Source organism: Prinia subflava, chromosome 1, assembly GCF_021018805.1.
Source record: "Prinia subflava isolate CZ2003 ecotype Zambia chromosome 1, Cam_Psub_1.2, whole genome shotgun sequence".
Classification (NCBI taxonomy): Eukaryota; Metazoa; Chordata; class Aves; order Passeriformes; family Cisticolidae; genus Prinia; species Prinia subflava.
Window position 1 is genome coordinate 36308142 of NC_086247.1, and position 17724 is coordinate 36325865.

A 17724-nucleotide genomic window follows, 5' to 3' on the forward strand; every position below is an offset into this window, starting at 1 on the left:
CCCTTCTCTGGACAAAGTCCCCTGCACTACTGAAAGCAGTTATTGGATAAAACTAGGCATCAACCCCCATGGGTGTAACTGATCAGAGTTCTATTGAAAATTATCTATAGTAGTTAATATATCTGATAATAATATAAATAATCTAAAATATCATATCTTAGCACTAAAAAAACACCCTTCAGCCAATCCAAGGTGTGAAGTCTTTCATTTTAGAGAGTTCCTTCAGATCAAAACTGAATTTCAAAAAACTTCAAATTTTGTGTAAAAAATCTCCATGGATATGAAAGAGTCCAATCAATAATTCCACAAATTGTAATATATAATCACAGTATGTCACTGCACCAGGCAAAAATCTGTTGATTTCTTGCTACAGTTTTTGTTTTCAGATCCTCAAGACATCAGCTGTTCTTTTAAGAAACTGGTGGTACCTGGCTCAGTCCTTAGTGAATGTGTAGTGCCATATTTCTGCAGTCTCATCCCCACTTTTACTGTCAGTTAAAGTACTGTGCCAAATCTGATTCTCTAAAAAACTATTAATTAAACAGAAACTTGGGAAAAGAAAAAAAATATCTAAAAGTTTGAAGGACAGATCTTCAGCTGCCCTAAAGTTTAACAGTATGACTTATTAATACCACCAGAACAGGTTGTAGCAGCTGATAATCTCTGAGGTTTTAAGATTGTCAGCAAATTCTGTTTTGCAGTACAAACCTAGTCATTTCCTGAAATTGCATGGTTAAGCTTAAGAAAACTATCCAAGTTTATTTAGAGAGTCAACATTTATTTCCTATGTAGCTGGTTGATCTGGCACTCACCTAACACCTTACTGAAAGTATGTTTTGCAAAAATAAAGAAACTACTACTCAAGGCTTCCTACAACATTCGCCAGTATGTCCTACTATATTACAGGACACGGCAATTAACAATCAAATGCATTTATTATTGTCAAGAATTTTTTACCCCCACATGTACAGGTTGATTGACACTATTTTGGGTGTCTCAGTTTAGAAACAAATGACAGTTTCCTTTGGCATTTCATTCTGCATTTTTGCTGGTTCTAATGAAGACAAATTCTTCTCAGTCAGGATTGTTCTGTTTGTTAAGTGTTAAGTTTGTTAAGATGGCACACTCACTGTATTGGTAGTGATTCTGAGATTTTAAGTGTATTTGGGGTATACTGGTTTTTGTAGCTTAGCTAAAACGTGATCAATATTTCAAATGGAAGAGAATTCAGGTTCTGTCTTTCCACCATTTGAATATTTGTGACATGTACACAGTTCTGAAGGACCTACAGAAAGAGAGGTTTTAGACTCTTTCAGACAAATCTGTAAAACATGGTCTAGCAGATATGCCTTGGCAGAAAATCAAACGCACTCTTCCAAATCCCTGCCAGAACTGCATGTTGAACCTGTGCCATCAAGGGTGGTGCAGCGTCCATTCCTGTTCTTCCCACCTGCTCCTGAGATATATCCAGCCCCAGAAACACTAAAGAAGGGTTTTTCTTTCAGTTGCCATTTCCTGTTGAGTTTGTCTTAATAATTACATCATACTTAGTTTCAGGGAAGGTTAACTGAAGTTCAGGTTGTGTTTTCTCCAAAGTTGGTGAGGTCTTTAAATTAACCAGCTGGAAAGCAGGTGGATGTACCACGAAACCCTTGTCACCTGAAAATATTAGACTCTACTTCCATTGTATTAACATCCCCAAAAGGTTCATATTGGTAAATAACACAGATTTTAGGAGGGAAAGAATCAAGACAAGCTTTCTTCTAGCTCTCACCTGCTCAGGCTTGAAAAGACACCATAAAGGAGAAGACTGTGAATTTAGGACCTAAATGTTGCTTAGATCAGCTGATGATTTCTTAGGGTATCTGTGGGAACTTTGTGGGCATTTGTTCAGCCTCTGGTGCAGAGGTAGAGAAACACATATCAGAAGGAACAGCCTTCCTGGCTGTCCCACTAATGAAATGTTTAAGTGAGAAAAGAGCAAAACCACAAACAGACTCAAAATGATCACGATGTTTCTGCTCAATGTTGAGGCACATAGGCTGTGTAGAGAGACATGCCTCTCTGGGGCATACAAATCTACACAGTACTTTATATTGTAATTAGGATGAAAGAAACAAAGTGTTCTGTTAAAAAGACTGCCAGCTCTCCAGAGAAAATAGCTTTGTGTATCACTTTATGCTAGTGGTGACAGAATAGAAAACAAAATACCACAGTTACATACATGTTCTTTGTCTAGAAGTATTTACAAATAACTTTACAAATTTTACACTCATTTTTCAGTTTTGCTTGTTTACTTTTTAAATTAAGAGAAAAATTAGTCTCCAGAGGCTTCTAAGGCTTCAGTTGGTGCCTTGTACTGTACATTCATGCTTGGCTTCTTCCTGGGAGAAGGGAGGAAAGGAGTTTAAAAATGTGCAAATCACAGACATCTAAACAGCCCTGGGTGTAAGGGTTCCTAGAGGTGGGCATCCATTGAGCAGTTGTCCTACTTCTCTTCAAATCAGAGACAGCTACTTGAGATCGACTTGGGGCAAAAGAGATTAGGAAAGGAGGAGTCATATATGAATTGCAACAATTAGGTGAGTACATTAGTGCTTGAACATCTGGGTAAGAAGAGTCATAGATCAATCCCTACTGCATTCAGCAGTTCAAACAATGCAAGAAGTGGACATCGTGAATTCTAAGACAGCATTGAAATGATCTCTTGAACACTGTAAGGGTTTGACTCCTGCTACATATTTTGGAGTCAAAATTACTGTTTACTGACACAATCTTGACCAGGCACAGTATGATCCTATCAGTCAAAAAATACTGATTTTTTGAGAAAGACGCACCCTCCTCCTAGTTTTCACAGGTTGGGTTTTTTTTTCATGCCTCAACACTAAACATTGTAAAAATATTGAAATTAAAAAAGAAAAGATTTACAATTTACAAGTGTCCATATAAGTAAATTATTTAAAAATTCAAGATCATCTACAAGGATCTACGAAATAACAACGCTGATAATGACACTGAGCCTGTGGGAAGAACAATCCACACGCCGTGAGGAACAGATGTGGTGGGTTTCTTCCAGAACAATGAGTCACAAGATTGGTCTTTTTTTTCTAAAATCTGTTTCTTCAGCTACAGCAGCAGAAGTCTTGAGTCCATGTTCATTACTTACTTCGACCTAAAAAGAAGGATATAAGAATTACTTACAAATGAAAATCTCTTTTATCTTCTAATTTGTAAGGTGTAAATTCATACCGGCAGAGAGATTAGTAACTAATGAACAAGTGTGTAAAAATCTCATGTGGTCACTAATTTCTTCAGCTCTGAGACTCACCTATATGGTCAATAATGAATGGCTGGGTGCAAAGCAGTAACTTCATGCATACCACAAAAGCAAAAAACATTTGGTAGAAGTCTCATAGCTGGTAAAGCACATCTGAAGCTCATCCAATAATAGATTCATTTTACCATAATATATTTCAACAACATGAGACATATATTCACCCAGCTATAAAATTCTGACATGATCTGATTACAAACATGAGCATTTGAGCTGGACTCACACTATTTATAGTCCTCCCCACAGTGACACACCTGCTGAATCTATGTATTCTCACGTGACTCCCTGTAACCATTTTCACTTCTGTAGTCTTGGAATATCTATGTTGGTCTTTCAGAGCAATTAAAAGATGGGTAAAGTCTCAGCAGAAGATACAAACAGGAGAGGATCACACAGATGCATCACGGAGTGGTGATCTCTCCACTGGCACAGTTTCTCATACAGTGGATCAGTTCCACAAGCACAAATTAGTAATGTTCTTAAAAAGGCTAGGGACATTTCTAACTGGAATTAGGGACTCAGTTCTGTCCAGAAAGAGTGCTCAAAGCTGTAGTGGTTTTATTTTATTATTATTACTACTATTACAATTATAATTAAAATTTTCATTATTAGTACATTGTTTTATTACAGCATGATTATGACATTATCTTATTAACATATATAATAATAATTATTATTATTAATAATGACCTCTAATGCAAGCCAAAATGTAGCTTCTTATTTCTTCCTCCTAGCCACCACACTCCTCTTTTCCACACATCAGTACGTGAAGCCTTTCTGAATATTACTGAGTGACCTGGCTGTTGATGCTGTGATTCGAACAGGCACAACAGCATTCTTTCTAGTCCATATGCCTTAGTCCCAAAGAGAACATGATTCTTTTTCTACTCCCCCTGGTGTCTCCTGCCTTACACGCATCTTAATTGAGACTGCATGGCTGAGGGCAAAGATCCTGCTTCTCCTTGTCCCCTAGCCTGACAGAGTTACAGGCAGAACAAAGAGCAAACAGGCAAGCCTGATCATTCATATTTGCATTAAAAACTGTTTCCCATGGGAACAAGTTCAAATTTAACTTCTTCTTTGAGGTGAGAAGGAAAACTAATCTTAGTCTTGCTAATCATTAACAATTATGGTAGCACTAAGCAGACTTTGTACTGAATGTGAGCACCTGATAAAAGCAGACTGTCTTCTGCATAGCTTGGATGAGACCACAGAGCCTTGTATTTTCAATGGGCTATGTTTAGTTAATTTATGAATGAAATAAGGGAAATAAAGGGGATGAGAAAAAGAGACATATAACCAAGCTTTCATCTATAAAGCAACATTTATAAGGTATTTAATGTATTTTTACAAGCATTATTCATGTTCAGTTCTAAGAGAATTCTAACTCTCAGAAACTGAGTTTTGCACAGCCTGGGCACCAGAAGTCACTTTTTAGAGATACAAAGAACTTTCAGACTGTATATGATGATACAGATAACAATTAACTTATCAAAAGAAGCCAAAAAGGCTAATGTGCTGCAGAGAGATAAGCATCTGCAAAGATCTGGCACAATCCATTGACCAAATTATTTCCAGCAATTTGGGTTTTAATTCAGACTTTGATCACTGACAGTAATTCTCCTCCCAGCTTAGATAAAGGTCCTCTATATTTTTCAGTACATACAACCAAAATATCAATAAAGAAGGAAACCCAGTATAATTTCTGTCCCAGTTTTATACTCCTTGAAGCAATAAAGAGGCCAGAGAGGGCCCTCCCAGCAGTACAACGATACCTGTTCATAGGAAATGGGAAGATAACTCTTATTCCCCAGTATTGTAAGATCACCAATAACCCCCAAATGCCTTGAACTAACTATTGAAAATCTCCTATCAAAGAACAAATTATCAGATGCTGTGACTTTCCTACTGCAATACAAATTAATTTATTTTGCAGGAATGTATTTGTAAGTATTTCATGAATATGTCTTTTATTCTCTTCTTTAATTATAGAAAGTTTGCTAAGAAAATACTAAACATTTATGCACTTGATGCTTAAAGCTAATCTGAATGCAGGTTTAGAGGTTAAAATCTTTTATGGAGAGGTGCAAATGTTGCAGGCATGGCCTGCTTGCTCCTGAATGTCAATTTAACTGTACACTCTAACAACTTATTTAAAAGGTTCAAACTCCCATTTTGCAGTCATCTTTCTGACAGAAAATGTAGCAAAATAGACGTTTAATGAAATATTACTAAATAAATGTAGGCTTCACTGTAGAGTATGTACTTAGTCAAAAGTCAAGAAGGTTCATAATTTCATTTAGTTGTCTTAATGTGTTATTTGTTCCTGTTCAAGTATACACCATAATTTTGGGCCTTCATTATTCTATAATGCTTAGATAAATTTTTAGTAAAATTTTGTCTCTTTTTATCTCTACAAATTGAAAGCTGCATCATGAATAAAATATATTTTAAAAACCTGCAAAAATTAATAAAGTCACGAAGTTCAGGTGTCAAGTTCAGGTGTCAATTTTTTAGCAATTGTCCATTTTAAGTTAAAACTCCTAGCATGTGCACAGATGCATACACCAGGAAAAACCTTCAACCCATTCTAATTCTGTTAAGAGATAAGTAAAAAATAGCAAGTCATTAAATCAGTTTCAGTCAATTAGCTGTATGTGCTTTTCATGCTGCATTTAAGAGGCATGAAAGGCCCAAAGGAAAATTTAATGACAGAGAGCAACATCACAACAAGTTTCAGCCACAAAGAATTCCCAAATTAACAACTTCTGGTTCACCAATAATACTTTGAAAAATCAACTACTTGAAGTTATATGAGCTTCTGCAAAAATACATATACTAGTAATGTCTCCCCATATCCTAATTTTTCCAAATAAAAAAATAGATATGCATTCAAACTTATCCATTAGGTAGCAAGCAGGAAGAGTCTATGAAAATGTTATTTACATGGTGCAAGCAAATAAGTGATGACAATGAGATAATGAACTTCCACTGAAACTCTATAGATATATTTCAAGCTGACAAGCAGTTTTTCAGCAGAACTTTTTGTTTCAGTAGCTAGAGAAATGTAAAAACTACTGCTTTTCTATAAATGAGTTAATCTCATTAAGGTTTCTGCAGCCACAGGAGCTATAAGCCAGCTCTTTTCGTGCTAAAAATTCAGCAAGAAAGCAATTCCATCTTTCAGTGAGAGCCTCTCCTTGCGTTAAGATGAGGCACGACGTGGCAGACGTGGTGATATCTCCTAACCCTTGCTTTAAGCAGCTATGCCCTCAATGACAAAGTGTCCTTACTCAAATGTTTTAGGTGGATTAATTTTTAATTAATTTCTAATTAAAATTAATTAAAAATTAAATTATCAGTAATCTGATGCCCAAATTATTTTAGGAGAAGGTTAGCTTTCAGTTCAGTTCAGTTAGAAGGATTAATGTGGTCCGGGGGACCAGAACCTTACCTACAGGCTTTACAGGCTTTAACTCAACATGTTCCTGGGGGGGCTGTCGGTAGGAGTATGTGTCAAGTCCACCTATGAAATCAACTGAAAATACAACAGTTCCAGAAATGAACAAATGGAAATGAAAATATGTCAACTGAAAAAGAAATGTGGACAAATTCTGGTAAAAAAAACCCCAAAAAACAACAAAAAAAGTAAGTGCACGCACAGGTTTGCATACAAGAAATAAACCAAGCAGATAAAGATGCTGTGGAAACTGCTTACAGAAGGCTCCATGCTCTGTCTTCCTTGCGGTCTACTTAGCCCCATGCCTGGAAAGACAGGCAGCAGTTGGATGAGCAGACATGCACACTCCTGCCAGAGTGTGCAAAAGGAGCGTTCACAGATGTGCAGAGCATGCAAAGAGAAACCACTATGGGGTAAAATAGCTGATTCTCTTTAGGCCAATCTCAGTACATATATAATATAATATATATATATACTGAGTAATTATTATATATATAAATATATATCTCAAAAAGATATATTTTATACATATAATAATAATATTTTATTTAATAATTCCCCTTAAACTCCTTTATAAGTGTTTAGAAATTTAGGCAACGAAAAGAGTTTCATTTGTGAAACTAATTTCACCTAAACTCTTCAGGCTCAATGGACTCCGAGAAAAGCATCAACAAAAACCAAAGGCATGACAGCTGAGTTACAAATAATCATAAAATACAAAAAAGCAGAATCATCTTCTCTGGATGAACTTGTGAGGTCAGGACACCTTTTCAGAATGCTTCTGCTTTCTAGGTCAGAAATAATGTGCTCTTGAGAAGCTTTTAGCTCCTTCTGTGGTGATAATGATTTAAAAAAAAAACAAAACATTTTTGTCTGAGTCTGGTATTTTGTTACGTTGGTAAGATTTTAAGCACCTCTAAGAAGCCACAATTTCAAGCTATCCTAGAAATCTTAAAAGCAGTTTTGTGGAAAAACTATAAAATTGATTTCAATGGTCTTTTGCAGACAGGTCCAGTGCTGACAAATTCACAGGAAGATTCTTTGGTCACATGGAAAGCAACCTCCTTCACTTGTTGATATATAGGCATATATACAAAAGTCCTAAGCAGAATTTTGATACTCATTGTGCTAATTGCTGTATGAGCAATGAATGAAAAAGCAGTCCTTTCCCAGTCAATGTGTGCACTAGGTAGACCAACAAAGAGTGCTTACCCAGGGTGAGGCGATGGGAAAATGAGACTTAGAGATTGACAGACTAATGAAATACCCACTGAAATTTCTGGAAATGCTCCTGTTGATTTCAGCTTGCTTCTTCTCCTGAGTCCAGAAATGGCTCAAAACTGAACTTGATGTACTTCAGTCATACAGCACCACCTCTTCACCAAGACTGTTCTCTTAAAACTGTCTGAGCAGGACATAAGGTGCTGAAGAGCTTGCCCAGCCCCAGTGCCTTCCCCAGCCTATCTGCACCTCCTCTTTTTACTCTATTTCTTTCACTCTCCTTCAGAATGTTGTCACTGTACACCATAAAATGCATCCAAATTTACTTCAGCACTAGTGGGATCAAATCCTTACAGAGGAAAGAGTTGCACATGAACTGTTGTAAAAGTTGATTTTTGAACCACATAACCACAGAATGGTTTGGGTTGGAAAAGACCTTAAAGATCATCTAGTTCTAACCTCTCTGCCATAGACAGGGCAGACACCTTCCACTAGAGCAGGCTACTCATCCAGCCTGGCCTTGAACACTTCCAGGGATGGGGCATCCAACTTCTCTGGGCAACCTGCTTCAATGTCTCCTCAGTTTCACAATCAGGAATTTCTTCCTAAAATCTAATCTAAACCATCTCTCTTTCAGTTTGAAGCCATTCCTCCTCATCCTGTAGCCTAAAAGCTAACATCCTGTAGCATCCTAACATGCTCTTATAAAAAAGTCCCTCTCCTTCTTTCTTTTAGGCTCCCTTCAGGTACTGGAAGGCCCCAATGGGATCACCCTGAAGCCTTCTCTTCTTGAGGCTGAGCAGTCCCAGCTCTCTCAGCCTTTCCTTATGGGAGAGGTGCTCCATCTCTTTAATCTACTTGGTGTCCCTCCTCTGGACGTGTTTTAACAGAGCAATCTCCTTCATGTGCTGGGAACCTCAGAGCTAAATGCTAGATGTCCAGTACATTAGATGTTTACTGAATAATTTTGAGAATAAATCACATCCACAGTGATTTTTTGGGGTTTTTTTTGTTGTTTGTTTTTTTGGTCATGCACTTCTGTTTTCCCCGATTTCCAATGGTATGGAGGTTTTTGTTTGTTTATTTTATTGAGCACATGTTAACTCAAGGACCTAAAATGATGCTTTTGCGGCAATTCACCACTTCAGAACCACACATCATTCCTCTCAGCATTATCTGCAATTGTAAGCAGGGAGAGAATTTAAAGTAACTAGCCTTTCTACCAACAAATCTTTTTGAGCAACAAATGAAGTTGAGATATATTAATGATTGACAACACAGACATGCCTTTGTTCTGACAAGGAGAATATATTTATTATCACCATCCAGCAAGTATTGAGATGAGCTGCTCAAACAAACAAGGCTTTCTCCTTAGCAATCCAAGACGCCTTATGTAGTATTAAAGCTGAAGTTCACCTGAAAATTTATATGAAGCTCATTCTCAAGGCAAGAAGCTGTTCCATCACACAAGGCAATGGAATGTGCCATTTTTCATTATGCACTCTATTTTGTGGCTGATAGCTCTTTCATATGAAGATTTGTCATCAACTATTTGAATTATAAGTTACTTCTAGATTTAAAAATTCATTTTGATTTTACTTGGTATCTTCATCCCTTATAATTAGTAGTCTTACAGGACTAAGCCCACAAATGGCCATTAAACATAGAAAATTTAATTTTTATTTTCACTGGAGGCAAAGACATTATTATGTACATTTCAGTATAAGTAGGCATCAAATATATTAAAACTTTACACTGAATGGACTTTTGGATGCATACATACTTCTATTTAATTGGCCAGAAGTAAATACTAGCAACATTTATGTAGGTTTTCCCAGAGTAAAATATTGGTTTAAGGACAATATAGAATAACTGTTTTTGTTTATTTCTGCCTGGTTAATGGATTATGAATAATTTCTGCCATAGATTCAGAGGACTACATTAAATAGCTTCAGAAAGTTGCATAAGCCTGGAAGAAAGTTCAATTAAAAAACAGTGTTCTATATGGTTTTATAGTATTATGCTCTAAAAAAAACCAAACCAAAACAAAACAAAAAAACCCAACCCAAACCAAACCAATAACACCAGCAGTAGGGATATTCAGTCACTAAATAATGAACACCCCATGCAGTCCAGTCATTAACTACAGTCATGCAGAGAGAAACTTAAAATCCTAGGGAGAGGATTTTTCAGCAACCCACAGATAATAGCAGGTTACAGCAGAAGCTGGTTATTTTATCTGCAGCTGGCTGCAAAACATGATCCCTATTCCCAGGGAACTGCTCTCTCCTTGTGCCACCTCAGTGTTGTGGTCATGCTGGATGCTTAATGGCCAGTGTGAAATGTTCCTTTAGAGTTCACTACCTGCTGTGCTTGGAAGTGCAAATCTGTGCTGGCTGTCCACCGCAGGCAGTCCATTAAAGTGATGTTCATCCATTCACGGCCCATATCAGAGGAACTGTCATAATCTGCCTGAGTGAGAAAAGGGCAGTATGCTGCTGGCTGAAGAAAGTGTATCCACTGTCATCAGTAATTTTGAGGGTTATTCTTTTCTAGAGAGATGACATTTCAGGTTGTCTTATTATTATTTACCCAGTGCATTCACCCATATGTAAATTAAAATTTGCTTTCCTTTCAAGTTAGTGTAAAAGAATCAGAGCTCAGAAAAAAAAATCCCTTCTCCTTTTCCACCCTCTCATCTGGAATTCAGCTTCTCTGGCAATATCCCATTGACCTGCTGGCAGGCCCTGTGCAAACAGCTGCCAGAGCTTGTCAGTTCATTGGTATATTACTAATTTCTTCTTTCAAAGTTGGCAAATTCTAAGCATGTCTGGAGGTGCAGCATATGAACCAAGCAGCAATGTGGCAATGGCACAATTCTCAGTAAATCCTGCAGTCTCTTGGCCTGGAATACCTTATAGTCTACTGATGCTTGCCTCCCCATTTTATAAATGGGAGTAAGCCCCAAAGCTGGTGGCTCAAATGGTTGGTGCCTCCAGCTGTCCCCTTTCCAAGACAGAGGCCGACTAGCAGGTGCTCAAACTTGTATTTTTATGTACAGAAGATTTTCTTAACCTATGAGGTTCCAAATACTACTTTGCACTGAGGAATTTTCCTTGTACTGAGATTTTTTTTTATTGAATGGCAATATGCCAATGCAATTACTTTCATTAAGAAAAGGTATGCAGCTGAGGAGGGTGTAACTAGCAGAAAAGGAACCAAAATAAATTAGGAACAGGAAGCAAAACTAGGGGATTGATAAGTCAGTGCTACATGTATAAAGTCCAAACTTTGGACTTTCCAATGTTTGCACTTGTAGCTTACATAAACTTTCCAGATAAGCATGTCTTTTTCCTGAAAAAACTGCTTTTTTTTCAGTTGCCTTTAATCCTCAAGAGATCCACTGCCCTTGCACCCTTCACTGCACGAGCCAGACTGGAGCCAATACTTCCCATTTTCCCCTCTTCATACTGATCCTCAGCACCAAAGTCTCAAGCCATGTCGCAGAAGGATCACATGTTCCATTGCAGGATCACAGGAATAGCTTCTCATTTATGTGGAGGACTAAAGGAGGGGAAATGTGTGCAGGACAATTAAGAAAGTGAGAAGAAAAGACATCAGTAATCATTTGTGGCACTCTGATTGCTGCTCTGTCTCTATAAAATACTGGCAGGTGGTAATCAGGTTAAAACTGGATAAAGTGGTAGAAAATTACTAAGAGACAACCTTTTACTTAGATTTTTATTACTGGAAGATGGAAAGAGAATATTTCAATGTTCCACAGTAATTATTAAGATATTTGCACCAGATTTTCTTCTTAGTCTTCACCAGTGGGATAGATCATAATTTTAAAAACTGCTCTACCTTGTAACATGTAAGTACCAGCTTGTCTACAGGGCTGCAGTGAAAGAAGGATCTCTCAGACGCTGCCTTAAAAAAGACACTGGCATGGAATCTGGCATTTTATTTGATTTTTGCTACTGAACTCTCTCCTCATTTTACCAGTGATGTAACATCCAAGATATCAGTATCATTTATTCTCCAAGGATATGACTGCCCAATAAGATGAAGGAAGTATGAAGAAGATCCAAGTGAGGAAGTGAAAATTGCTCGAACCTTCTCAACCCAGACCTCCCCAGTCATTCAAAATCTGAAGTATCTTTCAAAAATCTTCTGTGTGTCATGCCTTTGAAAGCTATTTACAGTCATACCATTCCATTATTGAAACTATGTGATAGGCTGCCTGCTTATGGTGTTTTGCTGAGGTTTTTTCCCCCTAAAAGTAAGTATTTTTTCAGTCACATTCAAGTTATTAAGGACTCCTGGCCATTACATGGGAAAAGTCCCTTGAAAAGTATGATTAGCACATATAAAGGCATGTAGGAAAATATTTATTATCAAGTAATATTTACTACAAGTTTACTATCAGAAAAAATATACTTTAGGCTCCAGGTATGTATAAATTGTTTCCTTTAGACTTTAGAAAACATCCATTTTTCCTGACATTGTGCTATCTGCCAACCTACATTCAAAGTTTAAATTTATGAGGAGTAGTTTTCCATTTTGCTTTAAAATGTTATACTATACTCTCTCTAAATACTTATCATCTTGAGCATCAACCATCCCATACATCTCAGCATAGCTGGCTGTGACTAACGTTATTCTTCAGCAATGCAATTCAAACCAAGTATGTCTGATGATACATTTTCTTCCTTTATAGGTCTCTATGTTTTTCTGTTCCTCATTTTAATAAACATGCCAACATCCTAATGAGAATACTAATATACAGAAGTTGTACTTAAAAACATTTCAAACAAATAAAGTTGTTTTGTTTTTCCCTGAGGCTTGTATTTAAAGGTGCTATTACTAGTTCTTGCCTGAGGTCTCAAATATAGTGAAGGGTAGCTTTCTTTCTGCATATGATCAAAGTAAATTGTAGACAATTCTAATTAAAACTTCCTAGATAATTTTTTATACAGTGAGAAAATTAGAGATGTAAAATTGGTAAAATTTAATCTTCACTAATTATTTATTTTCCCCTTTCTGGCACCCTTTTGGATCTGGTTCCTTTTGGTGCAGAATGTCCTGTGATTCCCTCTTTCAGTTACTATACTGCTTATGTACAAAGCAAGCCTGCAAAGAAAAAATAATCCCTGCATAAAAGACATTAAATCCCCAGAAACTACATCTATCAATTACATTCACATGATATTGGGACAGAAACAAGACATTGAGCTCTATCCACTAATCCATTCAATCTATCCATGAAAATGGCACCTCAAATATTCCCAAGACTATTGTGCAGAAGGCTGTTACAGCTTCAGTCACACCTCCAGACACATGATCTTCACAATAAATGTGTCCAAGTTGACTTCAAAAGAGACAGAACTCTGAGCCTGCTTTTTGAAGTTGCGCTTTGATCTCCTTTTGGTATTCTGACTGAGGAATACACGCTAGGTATTAGTGTGCCTTTATAGTACTGCTGAGTTTGAGGCCATAAACTACAGTGTTCCTTCAAAAATGGCCAGTGCAGATGCTCAGACCAATTGGAATTGATCTATTCCACTTAAAGTTCATTGCTAGGTTGCAGGTTAGGTGTTTTGTTCTTTCAAGTGTTAGGGGTTTTTTCCTATCAGTTGAGTCCCATGAGGCTCTGTTCCTGGCCTGTCTTTGTCTCCATAGAATTCCTTTTGGCTTCAGTTATTTGTCAGTATGATCCAATTATTAATTTTTTGAGGCAGCACTTAAGTATTTATAACTGCCTCATTATTACATATCCAAAAATATCATATCTGGTTTTTTTAACCTTAACTACAATATTTTAGTATGAGAAATGAATGTTCCCTGTTTTTAAAATTAATGCTGAACCTGTTCAACTCTAATGAATAATTAAAGATGAAATTCCTAGAGGAAAGTATTTGCAAGATCAAACACATGACATATTAGAACACCTGTGACATTTGGAGGAAAGGATTTTTATGTATTGAAGAAAGTTCACATCATCCATTCACAACAGAACATTAATTTTATTTAAAAAAGCAGGTTACAAGACTGGAGGTATTCTTATCACTGAGTGATTCTGGATCAGCTTCCCACCTTCCTAGGGATGAAATTCTGCTTCTGAAATTTGCTACTATCATCCTCTATGACATGATATTTGCTTCATGTGTTTGTATCCTTACTTGTCTCAAAAACAAGTGAAGTGAACCGAGGAGCTGCCAGGCTGCTCCTCAAGCAGAGGCTGCAGTGGGGAGCAGCAAACCAGGCAGGCCCTAGAGACAATGGGAAGAACTTGGGACGCCAAGCAGAACACCTGCAAATCCAGAAGCCAGAGGCTTGGCTGAGACTCAAATGGTCCTCCAACTAAACAGACATAGAAAACTATGAAGGAAATGCTATAAGCCTCTCATTTCTGTTCTGTATGATCCAGTAACTTTGAGTTTTTCATTTTAGAAGCGCGCTAGGTCGTAATGCAATTAATTCTGCGTTTTATGAGTTTTGTGTTGCAGTATTTTTGGGAAGTTTTCTATAAAGGGAATCATGCACATCCACTTCAAAGGTCTAGCTGACTAAAGCTCTGTCACATTCAGCCCATGTTGCAATTCTTCTTTCCTTTATAACTGGTTTTTATTAGCTTTAAAATCTGCTTAACATGCCTGTCTGTTATGTCTTTTGCTGTCAGTCAGGGAAGTCTCCTTCTTCCCAGGCCTTTCCTTTATTAGTAGCTGACTTTGGGATCCAGGTACAGAACTACCAGCTTTACCTCAAAAGACTTGATATCTTGAACTTGCTACATGTGCTAAAACTTGTACTTCCAGTAGCCTGAGAGGTCAGGTGTCAGCTTTTTCAAAAGAGTACTGATCTGAGGCTATTTTCCAATCTGACATCAAATCCATTAACACTATTTAACATTTTTTTCTATTTCAGATGAGGCCATTTCCATTTCCTCATCCTCCTTTTCATTTATTATCCTGCCTTTGCCCTCGTGACTACAAGTGACATTCTGAGCAGAAATCCTGCTTCACCACATGGCATTTGCTCCTTTGTGTGGGGCACTGTATGTATTCCCCACCCTGCATCTACACTGCACTCACAGCTGCACCTCCCTTAGGGGTGGTCTGCTTCAGTCCTTCAGGTGGCAGATACCAAAGTTTTCTACCACAAACCTCCCAGGGCTTTACTGTCTTTAGATCCAGACTACCTATTTTCCTCTGCTAAGCAGGCAATGTTTCCTCCTACACTGATGTAGCCCTGCTCTCATCCCAGCAGAACATCCCTCCCAGCAGAAGCCTGTGGTCCTACTGTGCCTTCTCTGAATCAAAATCTGCAGACAGGAAACAGAAATCCCTTCAGTGACCTCCAGATTCTCAATATCTTCCTTTTAATTTTTTATCTCTGTGAATGAGTACAAATGAATAAGCTCTAATCTTCTGTTTCTTCTTGCTTTTAGTTTCTCAAGATGAGGAAGCCAGCAAAAGAATCCTTTGTTTATCAGTATCATGTGAACCTTTTCCAACACCAGTAAATGCACTATCAAGTTCCTCTATGGTACTCTCATTCTACTCCTGAATATATGACTATCCAGCATTTTGGAGCCATTGTGGATATAACTGCTAAGTTTACTACTTAATCACATGCAAGTGAATCCATGAGTACCCCTTTGTCTCTGTATTTCTTGCAAATGAGGACATCTATTGTCCCTCATATTTTTTATTGCCTTTTTTCCTGCTCTTTCTTCACATTTAAGTCAACTTTCTCATCTCTTAATCCTGCTATTGGTATTACTATCTCTGTCACCAAGTCAAATTAGCTCCTTAACACCCCCAAACATAAAATGACTACTTTTCCAGCTTTGAAAATAGAGCTGAGAATGTAGAGTATTATAAAATGGGAGCTTACAACAACCAGTGGTCTTCTCATATACGATGGAGCGAAAAAAGAAATATCACATGTGTTAGCAAACATGATGGCTAGGAAAATGGTTTTCTCATTGTTAGGAAGTGGTATCATTTCATATTAGGAGAAAGATGAATGTCTGGAGTAGAGTCAGTAACAGGATTAATACTCACTTTGAAGCCACCAGTGAATCAATCTGCTAATGAAAAAGAAAGATAATGCAACACTGCCCTCATCCATAAAAAAGTCTCTCCCTGAAGAACAATGAAGTAAAAATACACATTTCTGAAAACCTTGGCACTCTCAAATTTCAGTTCTCCAAAATAACACATTGTCATTTTTAAGGAAGAAAAGAGAATGAGTAGAAATCAATGCCAAGGAATAAGAGTCATCATATAAATGATGAGAGTCACACAGTATCACTTAATTTTGCTGTATCTAGTCTGTGATACTGAGAAAAACACAGATGAACTGAGATTAAATTTCTGCTAGCAAAACCAACTATATATTTACTGATTCAAGGCAAAAGAATGTCAGATGAAGTTTAAAGTGAGACCAGCTATGACCCAAATCACAGAGCACTGGTAAGAAATAGACTTGTTATGATACAGAGTTAATAAAGCACATCAGCAATACAGACTAAATACAATAAATATAATGTAGCCTTTTTGAAAAACAGCTTTTCTAGGAACAGTCAATATATTTTATTTGATCAACTGGCCCAGCAGGAAAACCATAACAGCTATATCTCCTGATTTATTAAGACAACACCTCTTGCTGTAAATCCTGCTTATCTTGTATACTGAAACCATTAGGCCATTGAAATTGAAGAACTAGGAAATCTAAAAAGCACAACATATAGACAACAAGTCAAAGTTTAAAACAGGAGGAATTTAAAAAGATTACTTTATGAAAGGTTGAAGTTGTGATGACATCAGAAACACAGTAAAGAGAACTAAAGAAGAGGTAAGAATTTCACAGAATAAAAAGAAGTGTTTATCAACCACCACCTAAATTAGTTTCAGTGTTTTAATTACAGAACATTCTGAATTGGAAGGCACACACAAGAATCATTGGGTCCAGCTCTTCAGTGAATGGCCCATACAGGAATCGAATCTACAACCTTGGTGTTAATTAGCATCATGCTCTGACAAACTGACTTAATAACTTCTCCTTTCTCTTGCTCTGTGACTGTGGTTCTTCTAAGAGATTCTTGTGATCCTTTATATGCAAGGGTCTTTCTCTTGCTTTGATCTTATCCGCAATCACTGGTTATCCCTCTCTCTTCCAAACAAAACTGAAATTTTTTCTTGGTGGAAGATGCTGCTTGCCTTTAGATTTACGAGACTCAGACCTGAGATTTTCAAAGATGTATAAAGTGGTGGATAGTTAATTCTTACTCGACTTTTTTCAACTTTGCCACATCTTGAGAAAGTATCCATTACCAAATAAAATTATCTTCAAAATTTACCTGACTATGACCTGAAATTCATGGCTTGGTTCAATGTACTTCACTGAATTGTGCTGGTTATCCATCTCTTTTTGAATTCGTAGTACCCTCTTTTCTAAGTAGTTTGAACTTCCTCTAAGGCTATAATGTATGATTACATACACTGGAACCCATTAGATAAAAAGGGACTCGTATGATTTTTGGCATGGATACTCCCTTTAAACAAGAAATTAACAGCTTTGGCTTTTCTACTGCTGTGTTTCAAAGCAGAGTGCTATCAGAAGTGTGAACAAATCTTATCTTCAGGAAAAATGAGTGACAGTCTTTCAGCTCAGGTGGCCTGCATGGATCTATCTTAATTTT

General features: G+C 37.1%; 1 protein-coding gene across 3 annotated transcripts in view; it reads right to left on the reverse strand.

The window, feature by feature from the left end:
- Positions 1 to 754: 754 nt before the first annotated feature.
- NKAIN3 (sodium/potassium transporting ATPase interacting 3) overlaps positions 755 to 17724 on the reverse strand; it is a 339304-nt gene continuing 322334 nt past the window's right edge. Inside the window, exons 6-7 of one of the 3 annotated variants that reach the window (XM_063393396.1) lie at positions 6789 to 6872; positions 757 to 3172 (exon numbers count right to left, since the gene is read on the reverse strand). In XM_063393396.1, coding sequence (XP_063249466.1) covers positions 3159 to 3172; positions 6789 to 6872 — 98 coding nt within the window. In that variant the 3' untranslated portion in view covers positions 757 to 3158. Of the gene's footprint in view, positions 3173 to 6788; positions 6873 to 17724 lie in introns of all 3 variants that reach the window. The other 2 variants (XM_063393405.1, XM_063393401.1) reach the window with 2 other exon arrangements.